The sequence below is a fragment of the Palaemon carinicauda genome, chromosome 8, assembly GCF_036898095.1.
Source record: "Palaemon carinicauda isolate YSFRI2023 chromosome 8, ASM3689809v2, whole genome shotgun sequence".
NCBI lineage: Eukaryota > Metazoa > Arthropoda > Malacostraca > Decapoda > Palaemonidae > Palaemon > Palaemon carinicauda.
Genome location: NC_090732.1, coordinates 65,176,054 through 65,188,939, shown reverse-complemented (window position 1 = coordinate 65,188,939; position 12,886 = coordinate 65,176,054). Strand labels below are relative to the sequence as shown.

The 12,886-nt window shown below is 41.8% G+C and overlaps 1 protein-coding gene across 1 annotated transcript; it reads right to left on the bottom strand.

The window, feature by feature from the left end:
- Positions 1 to 2,380: 2,380 nt before the first annotated feature.
- On the bottom strand, positions 2,381 to 2,812 carry LOC137645264 (uncharacterized). The gene has a single exon (XM_068378084.1). It carries the CDS (start codon positions 2,810 to 2,812, stop codon positions 2,381 to 2,383), a length of 432 nt encoding a protein of 143 aa, XP_068234185.1.
- Positions 2,813 to 12,886: the final 10,074 nt, after the last annotated feature.

Below are 12,886 nucleotides of genomic sequence, written 5' to 3'. Positions count from 1 at the left end.
TTATACCATCATTATCAACATCTCCTACGTCTATTGACGCAAAGGTCCTCGGTTAGATTTCGCCAGTCGTCTCTATTTTGAGCTTTTAATTCAATACTTCTCCATTCATCATCTCCTACTTCACGTTTCATAGTCCTCAGCTATGTAGGCCTGGGTCTTCCAACTCCACTAGTGCCTTATGGAGCCCAGCTACACGTTTGGTGAACTAATCTCTCTTGGGGAGTGTGAAGAGCATACCCAAACCATCTTCATCTACCTCTCATCATGATCTCATAGTTTCATTTCTAATGATGTCCTGCCATCTAACTCTCAACAACCTTGTGGGGACTTTGTTCTCAAATCTACTACATCTATTGTAGACTGTTTCATTGTCATACCAAGACGTGTCCATAGAGTAACACCAATCTCACCAAACTGATATATAGCCTGATTTTTATATGTAATTCAGGCGATTTGATTTCCAAATTTTACTTAACCTAGCCATTGTCTAATTTTCTTTTTTCATTCTTTCACTAAACTCTAATTCTAAAGACCCTCTATTGGAGATCATAGTTTCTAGATTCTTAAATGATTCTATCTCATTAATCCTTCCTCCTTCCAATGATATTTCATCTTCCATTGCATATTCCGTTCTCATCATCTGTATTTCTTTTATATTTCTTGAGCCCAACCTCGTGTGATATTTCATTCATTCTGGTAAGCAAGCAGTGCAAGGCCTGTGGTGTTCTGCTAATAATGACAGCTTCATCAGCATATTTTAGGTCTGCTCACTTCCTATTAGCAATCCAGTCCAATCCTTCGCCATCTCCGAATATCCTATGCATTACAAAATCCATAAGGAGGATAAACAATATAGGTGACAACACATTTCCTTGGAGTAAGCCACTGTTCATGGGAAATTCATTTAATAGGACATTACCTTTGCACTTGCTACGCTCATGAACAGACTTAATCAAATTCACATATTTAAGAGGAATTCCATAATAGCGTAGGACTATCCATGGAATTGGCCAGTGCACACTATCAAAGACTTTCTCATAGTCCACAAATGCCATCTACCGTCGATTTATACATTCTATGCATTATTGTACATGTCTCAAAATGAAAATTTGGTCAGTACAACTTTTACCTTTTCGAAACCTGCTTGTTCAGCTCTCAGCTTTTCATCAATCTTCGTAAGTGTAAGGCCACTGTAATTATTGCAATCAGTCAGGTCTCTTTTTTTTCACCAAGTCTCCTAACTCTCATTTATCAGGTTTGGCCTCTTCATGACACACAAACACACGCATATATATATATATATATATATATATATATATATATATATATATATATATATATATATATACAGTACATATATACACACACACACACACACATATATATATATATATATATATATATATATATATATATATATATATATATATATATATATATATATATATATATATATATACAGTATATATATATATGCATACACACACACACACACATATATATATATATATATATATATATATATATACAGTATATATACATATATATATATATATATATATATATATATATATATATATATATATATATATATATATATATGCTATCTTCACCAACATCATTAACTCCCATTCATCAGGTTTTGCCTCTTCATGCCACACACACACACACACACACACACAGACACATATATATATATGGCAACCTATAACGATTATCGAAGGTTTAATGACAGAATATCGAAGGGTTTTTTTCCACGTCGGTGAGGTTGGTACGAATGGCGGGACGCGGGGTGAGCCTCGTGGCGCGGCGCCATGTGGCCCGAACCGGGCTGACCATTTAGCGCCACGCTAAATGGTCGGGGCAACACCCATTTGTCGAAATTTTTAACAAACTTTGGCATTCATTTTCTGATCATCGTAACATCATCAATCATCCAAACATGTCTTCGATCATTAAGGAGCATTTAGATCATCATAATATAGAATACGATGATCAAAATATGCGCATGAACTTCGGTGAAAAAAATACCCTCGTTGGCAACCTTCCGATGATCGTTGCCATGAATGCCGAGCATAAATATGAGGTGTGGGGATGCCTTTCGACAGTCTGCCTTTCAACTCTTGCTTGAGTCAGCACACACATCTTCTGCGCCCTTCTCAGCACCCCACCACCGCCACAAATCATGCTTAAGAAGGACATGAAGAAGTTGAGGAAGGACATGGGAAAGGCTCCTCGCCAACAAAGCAACAAAGCCCCTCCCCCAGCTGTAGCCCAAGCCCAGCAGACTTTGAGGAAGTCCCAAGTCCTCCTTCAGGAGACATTGCCACCACCACGGGAGTTGAGCCTCATTTCTGTCCAGAAGACCAGCAAGCTGGGTTTAGGCGAAGACACCACCATCAGATTCGGACCCTATGGCACCGACTTCAATGTACATGAACTTGTATGCTGCATCTACAATGGCCAGCAACACAATTGAATAAAACTTCTTGTAGTTGTAGTAGTAGCTGCCACCTAGTGCTGGGTTAGGAAGACAAATGTGTTTTCCGTCGATGGCACCAATACACTGTGGCAGGTTCAAGCGTTCTTCGTACTGTTGGGCCACCTGCTCCCACTGTTCTGCTGTTTGTGGCAACTTCAGTTCACCGTCACCATACACACTGATGATGGCCCGACAAGTCTCTGGAACTATCAAGCTGATGGTGTTGTAAGCAACTCTGAATGCGTAGCCTAAAGTCTTGTACAAGCTGCCTGTAGCTAGGAACCATAGGGTCACTGCAACACGAAAGCCAGGGGAATAGGTGTACACCATCAGGTAGTCTTCTTCTGAATGAGGGGTGTTGTACGTTCCACTATCTCGTTGAACAACGTCTGGTCCATCATTGTAAAATTTTTGAAGAGTTCTGGACACTCATTGGCCAACTCTCGCATAAGGTTGTCGTAATGTCCTTGCTCCATTCTTCTCTGCAAATACGGCTGTTGTTTCTCTTCTTGCTGAATCCCAAGTTTTTATAGCCTCCAAGTAATTAAGAATTGCTATCAGTAAATTCTTGTTCTGAAGGATTGCAGGATTCATAAAGACTGATTTGATGACAGCCACGTCCTCTTCCATGATTTTCAAAAGTGCATCCATGTTGTGAGAGTTGTTGTTGCAACGGGAGATGAACAATGAATGAGTACAGCACACAGGTGCACTGCCCTTTCATATGAAGCCATCCTTGTTCCCGACGTTCGTGCTGTGCTTTAGACCGTCGAAGCCAACCCCCAATGATTGTTGAATGGCTGCTGAAAATCGAATCGCTTCTTACGGCGATCGTGCAACTTCCCGAACATCGTTAAGGGTGCGTGGCCTAATTTCTCTAGCACACAACAGATCATCGTAAACCTTTACAATCATCGAATGTAATACTGATTCGACAGTCTTAATACAGTCGTAGCGTGGTCCCCGAGGATTCCAGATTTTCGGCCTATGACGTCGATCTTCTGCCTGGGCCCTCCAATCGCACATAATCGAGGAAAATCGGCAATTTTTTTACGATAGAACAAAAAATCAGCATCGGGAGCCATAATCGGAAATGTGTGAATTGAGCTCTATTCTTACTTCCTAACTCAGAATATTTAACACATACTGTCTCGACAATATAATCTTCCCCCAACGAATTTAAGAGCTTCTGCCTCTATTGCTCCCTTGATATCTTTTTTTATTTCTCTCTTTACTCAAAAGGTCTTCTTCATTGTCAAAAATATCTTTTTCTAAATCGGAATCTAAATTTGTAAACATCTGCGTTGTTGGACATTTCGAAAGCTAACTCCCTTTCTTTTATCTTATTTTCCTCCTTTGCCAGATTCTTGCGATTTTTCAACTGTGGTATCACATGTTTCTCTTATTAGGCTACCTTCTTTTGATTCCCTAAGAACGTTTTTTTTTTTTTCAAGCCTAAATTTAAAATTCATATTATGTGGATGATCATGCTAACCGTCCATTTGCCCTTTATATCCAAAGAAACGTTCAAGGCAATCTTGATGACTTGATTTAATCTTTGTGTCAGTAGGTTGACAATGCTACAAGAACCTTTTAACCTATTAAACAAAGGAATGACAAATTTACATGATAAGAATTATTCCTTTCTGGAACTTGAATAGACTTTTCGTATTAGGACTTTAATTCACTTTGTACGACAACATGAATGTATTATACCCACTGATCTATGTATGGAAAAAGATCATATTTTATAATTGAACTTTTAGGTTTTCACTTGTATTAGAACAGCCAAATACTGCGCAGAAACTAGGAATTATCACTGATAGAATGAATGAATGAATAAGAGAGACATTTGATCACACACAAATCCTGTTGTTTACATTACGTCAACAGGTAGCTAACAAAAGGGATTTTGAGCGAAGTGAAAAATCTATTTTTGGGTGAGATGGCCATGTCATCCTGATGGAAGTTCCTTAAGGTAGCTTCCTAAGGGAAATATGTACTACAGTGATATTCCCAGAGAATTTTACCTTTAGGTATCCAGAATTCTAACTCCTGGCGCGAATATCCTTAAATTTTCTCTCAAGGATATCGTATAATATCAGAGGACGTATTCTTGACACGCCACATAGCAATCTGTACCCCTAATAGCATTTACGCTTCGAGGAGGTGTGGCAGAATAGAAGGGGAGCCGTATCAAGTTTACCCCCGTTCTCGTACTACTATAGAGTATGACAACAGCGCCATTTCCACGATGGCGGACATTCCTTGTAGCATTGAGCATGGTGCTACAGATACAGTGCAATGGTAGGGATACTGTGAAGATCTTTTCTTTTTTTAGAAGAGATGGGTGGGTCCATCAGGACGACATGGCCACCTCACCCAAAAATATAGGTTAACAAATATGAACAAACATAAGTATACACTGAATATACAAACAGTCTCATTGTTGTATATATTGCTGAATCAATATCAGTGTCTCTTATATCTGTTATTTGTGAGCATACAATTATATGAGGAATACTTACTTTGGTAAGTCAAAGAACTCTGGCATTTATACACGCAATTGTCGGGCGAATGCGGATGCACTACATTCTAATAGACATTTATTCCTAATAAATGACTAAAAGAAATGGCTAGTAAAACGAATGTAGTATGACAATGGGATTATACCTGTAACGAGTACAGAGACTATATTTCTTTCCTGAAAGGATAGAAATGATGAGTGCCACTCTCAGATTGAAGAAAATTTATAAAGCAATTTCTCTTTATAATTCCTGTGCTGGTTACTTCTATCTGCACTCTGTACTTCGTACACCGGCACTAGTGCTATCTGTATAATTCCACACCTGGGATTTTGAACAGAGCTAGTGTCACCATGGTAACACTTAATCAAATGAGGTCACACCCTAAGAGGGATGACCCATTCTCCCTTTAATTGACATTCCCAGTCAATTAGCTGTTCATTGTAGAATTAGACGGCAGGTTAAATACTCCACCCGACGTCACCACATACTGCTTCAAATCATGGACTTGCTTAGCATAGTGTTTGAGAACACTCTGGATGATTCTCACCCAGCATATGTGCGAGGACATTTGAAGTCCCAAACCATTGACTGTTTACAACAGTAATTAGGGGGCAGGTTTTAATACACTACCTGCCGCCACTACATAGTGTTTCAGTTCATGCACTTGTTTTGCATAGTGTTTGTAAAACACTCTGGATGATTTCCATCCAGTGTATGAACGAAGACGCTCAAAGTCCATATACTGAAAGAAGTTCAGTGATGAAGCAATCTTTCTCGGATCATGACCTGCGGGATTACTGTCAGGATCCGCTCTACGAATGAAGTAGGTGAACTTCGCCCTTAGTTGTTTCAGGGATAAATTTGATCAAGAAGTTTCTCCTTTAAAGAGCTGTCCTCCCCTGAAGTCTGAAGTTCTACGAAGATAGACCTTTAGACACTCTACAGGACATAGAGAGACATCTTCCTTCAGAGGGCTGATTCTCCTAGTGGGTAGCTCGTTTTTAGCGAGAAAGGATGGATCAGGAAAGAGATTCAGTTCTCCCACTTCTGTGAACTGAATATGGCCCTCATCTCTGGATAGGGCCACTATTTCACTAACTCTAGCCCCAGAGGCTATAGCGAATAGAAAAATAACCTTTTGGGTTAGATCCTTAAGAGAAAAATCTTCATTGTTCACAGATGAGGCATAATGTAGGACCTTGTCCAAAGACCAAGAGATGGGCTTTGGTGGTACTGAGGGCCTAAGCCTTGCACATGCCTTCGGAATCTTATTAAAGATTTCATTCGCCAGATCTACTTGAAAGGTATATAGAAGAGCTATAGTCAAGGCTGACTTGCACGTATTTATCGTATTGGCCGCCAGACCTTGATTATGAAGGTGGACAAAGAAGGACAGACAAGTTCATTGAAATTTCTTTCGGTCCTTTTGCTTTCACAAACGCAACCCACTTTTTCCAGGAAGACTCATATTGTCTTCTAGTTGACTTAGCCTTGTATTCTTCTAAGAATTCTATATTGCCTTCTGAGATCCCAAATCTTTTTCTAACCGCTACGGTAAGAAAATCATGAAATGAAGGGTTTGGGTTCTCTGTGATAAAACGAAGGTAGTTAATTTTTGAACCTTCTGAAATATACCTAGGATCAGAACTAGGACCAGCCTTATCTTCAGTTTCTTCATTAGGGAGGACAGATTGCTCTTGGGCTATCTGGGAGCCAAAAGAGCTACTCCCCCTTAGAAGTATCTGAGCCTGTTGAGAATCTTCAGCAGGTGATTGGATGGGATGAACAGGTATACCTGAGTCCATCCCTTTCATTCCAGAGACATGTCGTCTATCAGTCCCACTAGAGGATCCTCGTATGGGGCTACATATCGAGGTAGTTTCTTGAAAACGCTCGTGATGAAGAGGTCGATCTGCAGTTCCGGGACTTGTTCCCATCTGGGAGGGAATAGGTCTGCGTCCATGGACCATTCCGACTCTATCGGCTTGAATTAAAATAGAGCATCCACTGTCACATTGTGGATCAATTGTATATGAACTGCTGACAGGTGCCATCCCTTTAAGAAAGGGATGGTTAACTTCACCTAGACTGTATGAGACGTTCTTTAGCATTATCAATTGTGACGTCTTATAATCGCTTCGGTGTCCCGAATCAGTCGTAAGAAGTCTGCTCTGTGTGGAGGGAGCTTCCTCACTTTTGATAGGACCAGCAGAGTCTTGGGACTTTTGTGCTTTAATTTTTGTTAGAGAAGCGATTAAGGAGTGACCAATATCGGTCTTTTTTTATCTCTTCAAGCGTTTGATGCGTATTTTCTCCAGGCTCTTAACGCATCTTTCCGCAGTGCTCTTAGCACTAGGTCTGTCACTATTACGAACTGGAGAGAGTTTAGCGCTTCTCCCTGTTAGCGTCTTGGAAATCTAACCGATTACCTGAGTCTCTTGACAGACCTCGCGACCTCCTTTTATATTCCCAAGGGAAAGGAGAGTTGATGTGACTGCTGGCTTCAATGGTTTTCCAGCCATTGAAACCCTTGAGCTGGAGAGAGTCGAGACTTCTAGAAGCTTATCTTGCATCCGTGATGTCCCGGGAACCGGGTCATTTCTTTAGATGCACATTGACCAGCCACTTCGGGTGCTGCCCACCCCAGCCTCTCGTCCAGGTATATTAATGCCTGAACCATTTCTAGGCTTGGTTTTAACGTGACTAAGTCTGCCAATCCTATGAAGATATTTAGGACTGTGTCCAATCCGACACGTGTCTTTCCTAGGATGAATGTTATTATCTGTAACTTGAATTCTAGATAGGAGGGAAGGGGGTGGTTGACTGGAAGTTGCCACAGGACACCTTTCAGGTCTGACAAGACTATGAACACCCCTATTTGGAACAAGGTCCATATGTTCGGAAGGATTAACATTCTGAACTTGCTGTTTTCTATGAACTTGTTGAGTGGCGACAAGTTCAAAATGACTCAGAGTTTCCTTGAGTCCTTCTCGTGAACACAAAACAGCCTTCCCTGGAACTCGATGGACTATAGTTTTCTTACTACCTGTATGCTCTAGAGCTCTCAGGTATACTCCTCCAGGAAGGTTTTGGATTGTAGGAGAAGGTAAGGAAATGATGGTGAATACATTTCTGTTTCCCATCAAGGTCCCATCATGAATAGGCTTTGGACCCAAGGATCGAAGGTCCGACGATCCTGAAGGAACGTTCCTCCTAGCAGAAGCGTTTTCATGCTTCGAATAGTCAGTAGGTTTAAACTTTTGACAATCTGCCTGTGGCATCGTGGTCACTGGAATAGTGGGATGTTGTTGAGCAGCCCGGATATTTCCAGCATTTCCCATTTTTGGAGAACACTTATGTTCTCCATGGTGGCGTTCTTAATCACTCTCCTAATTACCTCGTGTGGGAAGAGGTTTTTACCCCAGATGTTGGAAGATATTAGCTTCCTTGTTTCGTGTTTCACTGTTGCAGCAGCGAACACAAAGTCTCTACATGCTATCCTAGCCTTCATAAAGGCGTAAAGGTCCTTCACTAAGGTAGCCATATGCATTTTGGCTATGACCATGAGCATGTCTGGGGTATTTTGGTAGGTTGAACACAACTCTATGTAGTTTTGTAGAGAAAGGGAGGCTGGAAGTCTCCCCTTTGTCTCTTGTTCATTATACAAGAGCAACTCAGATAATTTAGGGAGACATTCATTAAATTGTCGACTTGCGACATCCGCGTCTAATTTTCCTACTGAAAAGGTTAAATGGACTTCCTTCCAGTCCTTTTCCTGGCTGGGAAAAGCTGGTGACAAAGGCTTGCACTCCTCGAGTGTGGGACATGGCATACCCGCCTCCACCGCTTCGGCAACAGATGTAAATGCCTTCCTCACAAAGGGGAATGAGAATGAAGCAGGAGCAAGAAAGGAAGGGTGTCTGTTATTCAGTGAGAATACCTTCGACTCTGAATAACCCGCCTTTTTTCAGACTACCTGAGAGGATAGCCTGTGCCTTATCATGGTCGAGAATCATGACCTCTTTTGATTCCGTTCCTTTTCTTGAGTTTGGTTCGTACCTCAGTCGAACCAAACAATTAGGGAAAGCATCAAAGCTTGGCCAAAATTGAATTTTGTCCAAAGGAACAGCACCCATCTTCTCTGAGATGTAGAGTTTGCCATTAAAAATCGGCATCAGCTTCGCAAACCTCCAGGGATTGGTTTTGGAGCATGTTAGTAGGTCTTGATCCATGGGTCGTTTGAGTGACCCTTGGGAAGCGACAATAGAAGTTTTGCGAGGCTCTATCTTGCGTTTTACTTCCTGCTTTTCGTTTTGTTTACGAAAGTTCTCTATTTGATTATTCAGTTGGATACATAATTGTACCATTCTATCTAATAGAGGGGTAGAAGACGAAGATGTCGACGTCGATGGCTCTAGAGCCAGCATAGGCGGAGGAAATTCCGACACGACATTTCCTCTTCTACCCTGGGGCACTTCTTGCCCTCATTCCCAAAGGTTATCTGGCCGTCAGGGGATGTAGTTGGTGCCTGAGGCACTACTATTTCCTTACTTGCTTTCGGAAATAGTAGTTTATGCATCCTATCATTAGTTAGGAAAGGTCCCGGAGAGATTTTCTGGAAGCCTCTCACCCAGTTGCGTAATTTGTATTGAGCTGTATCCCTAGTCCCCGTAGACTTGGGATTCTCGAAACCTTCAGACATTAATGTCCGACATATATTGCAAACCTACGGGTTCCAATAATGTAGGGATTCGGAAATAATATTGCAGGGGGCATGAAACCTGTAAGTATTATGACCGTAAAAATACTTACTCTTGGCTTTGCAAAAGACTGCAGCACAAGGTATCAGGTGTTCCTCCTGTAAAGAAAGGAAAACCAAATGAGTATACAAAGGATTATCTCCCTGATAATCAACATGCAAAGGTCATCTATAACAGAATAGCTTAGGATAGTAAGCTATAAAGGGATAGTAGGAGATACATACATGTGTAGCCCCGTAAGCAAATGCTGTTACCTCCCCTCGGTATTAACTATATGGAGATTCCTCTATCAAGTAACTCCGAGTAGAAGGGCTCTTACCCCTAGGGGTAGAGAAGTACAAATTCACTGTCCCTTTATATTGTTAATACTGTGGGGTCAGGATGACTGATTCTCAATCAGAATATTGAAGAAACATTATTCTTTCAATATAGGAGCGGTACCAGCAGAATGCTCGCACACGGGTACCCACGTTATGTTAGAAATTACTACTGTATAATGGTACTGTAGTTTTCTATTTGCAGTAAGTCTATATTGCAAATTACTGGTTACTGTACAATCATGTATTGTAGTTCAGAAAATAAAGACATATATTTGTGTATCCCACTAAGCTTATTTGCCGTAGCCTTCCTTACAATATTAAATTATAGAGTTTCCTGATCAGGGAGACTCAAGGATAAAGGCTCTACCCTTTAAGGGTTAGGAGTGTATCACCCCTGCCTTGAAGCTATTTAATATTGTAGGGTAATCCGAATACTGATTTCTAATCAGAATATTGAAGAAATTATATTCATTCAATATGGGATTGGGTTCAGCAAATACCTGTGTATGGATATCCAAGATATATTGGAAATAACTACTAGTATGAAATATAAAGTAGTTTTCTATCTGCAGTATATTCTATACTGTAGATATACTGGCTACCCGTATAACATATACTGTAGTTCAGCCGACATGTTGCCGGCATAGCTAGGTCTTGCCAGCATATCTAGTATGCTAGCTAGAGAGAGAGAGAGATAGCATGGAGTAAAGGCTACTCCTTTACTGTGTATGTATACAGTAATGAAGGATGTAAAAGTCTAATTTTACTGCTTTTCTCCAGAAAGAAGGTTCTAATGGAAGGGGAGAATGTACCATTCAGGCTTCCATCCAGCTACAGTACTATTGCCGGCAAGGTGCCGTCAATACACTGCCGGCAGGCTAGCCTCCGGCAGTATCAGTACAGTCGGTGTGCTGCCATCTAAGTCAGCACTTATCTGCGCAGGCCTGGCCGGCGGTATTCTGGCAATAGAACCTGTGGATAGCAGTCCAAGGGGACAGAAAGGGACATCCCACTCAAAGCCATCATGGCTGCCGGCAGCCGCCAGTTGCCAGCAGCCATCTTGGCTACCGACAGTCATCAGCTACCGGCAGAGACCATAGTTGCTGACAGATGATGTGGCTGCCAGCAGTATGCACTGCCGCCAGCCATGGTTACTGACATCCAACATGGTTGCCGACAGTTGTCATGGCTAGAGAGGGAGTCTGGCCGGCTCTGGCAACCTACCGGCAATAGTAAGGTTGCAAGATGCCGGCCCAATGAAAGACAATGGCTAGGCTATCAAAAGTGGACAGAGGGGTAGGGAACAGGGTCCTGTATAGCGTGTGAAAGGAACTGGCAAAATTATCAGTCCTACCACCTCTTAAAAGAAACTCTGTTTCAGTATCGGCAGAATCCTAGGTGACAGGAGAGTCTCAGTTCTCCACCCTAGAGATTGCCGATACAGTTAAGGGGATGGCGGCATTGCCGCCTCCTCTCAACAAGGGTAAAAACAGAGTTCCAGTGCCACGTCATCCTAGGCAAAAGAAGAATATCACTCTTCAGCCTAGGGGACTGCGGCACAGGACTAGTCTTCTAGTCGCAAGAAGATGGTATCCTACCACAATTTCAAGTGCAGATATGGAGGGCTAGCCTCCAATGCCGGCAGCCTAGCCGGCAGGGGAATGATGGTATCCTACAACCCATTCGCCCTGCTGACAGGTCGCCGACATAAAACTAAATACTCTGAGATTCTGGCTAAATCCCAAAACCTGCTGGTATACCACAACCAGCGGTTAAGGGAAGAGGCAGAAAAACCCTAGGCTAGTCATGTCTGAATAAAATTCATGGCACAGCCATTAGGGTTGTAGCCTGAAGCTACACTCAGAGGGAAAAGAGATTACCCTTAAATCTCCATCGAGACGTGTAATGTTTCATATAATTCTAGGAGGTATCAGTCTCCACTTGAATTGAAAGAACAATACATGAGGGTAACCGGGGAAATGTCTGAACGTATAATAAAACGCCTAGGTTAGGTTACCTAGGCTAGACGAGATCTCGGTTACCTAAATCACCGAAACTCTAACTATACAATCGACATTGAAAAGGAAAATTATGCACATTATTAAAATCTTTACGAGTATAATTGCCTAAATAGCTAAATAATTAAATTAATTAAATAAAGCTATTTAAAACTGGAAGTCATTCTGCTAACTAAATAACACATGCCTAACGAACGACGGCGCCCATGGCGCCTCCAGTAACAGGCCTAGCTCTTAGGCACAATAAACGGATTTTGAGCGAAGCGAAAAATCTATTTTTGGGTGAGATAGCCATGACGTCCTGATTGAAGGTTCCTTTTTGGTAGCTTCCTTGGGTATATTAACTACTAAGATATTCCCAGAGAATTTAACCACAGGTTATCACAGAATTCTAACTTCTGGAGCGAGTATCCTAAAGGTTTCCCTTTAAGACATCGTATATCAACAGGGGACGCATGTATTAACACCCCACATAGCTATCTGCACCCCATATAGAGTTAACACTTCGATATGGTGGGGCGGAGAATAACTGGGGAGCCGTTCCACAGCTATACTCGTCCGTGGCTACTTTTGGTACTCGAAACGTAAACAAACGGGCGCCATTGCTAAATGACGTCACGTCCGTCCTCATCCTGATGCCAGCTGCTTGCCAATCACCATGATACAGCAGGACAGGGTGGGGCCTGAAAGGCTGGACTAGAGTAGCAGGGAGGGTCCATCAGGACGTCATGGCTATCTCACCCAAAAATAGATTTTTCCCTTCGCTCAAAATCCGTTT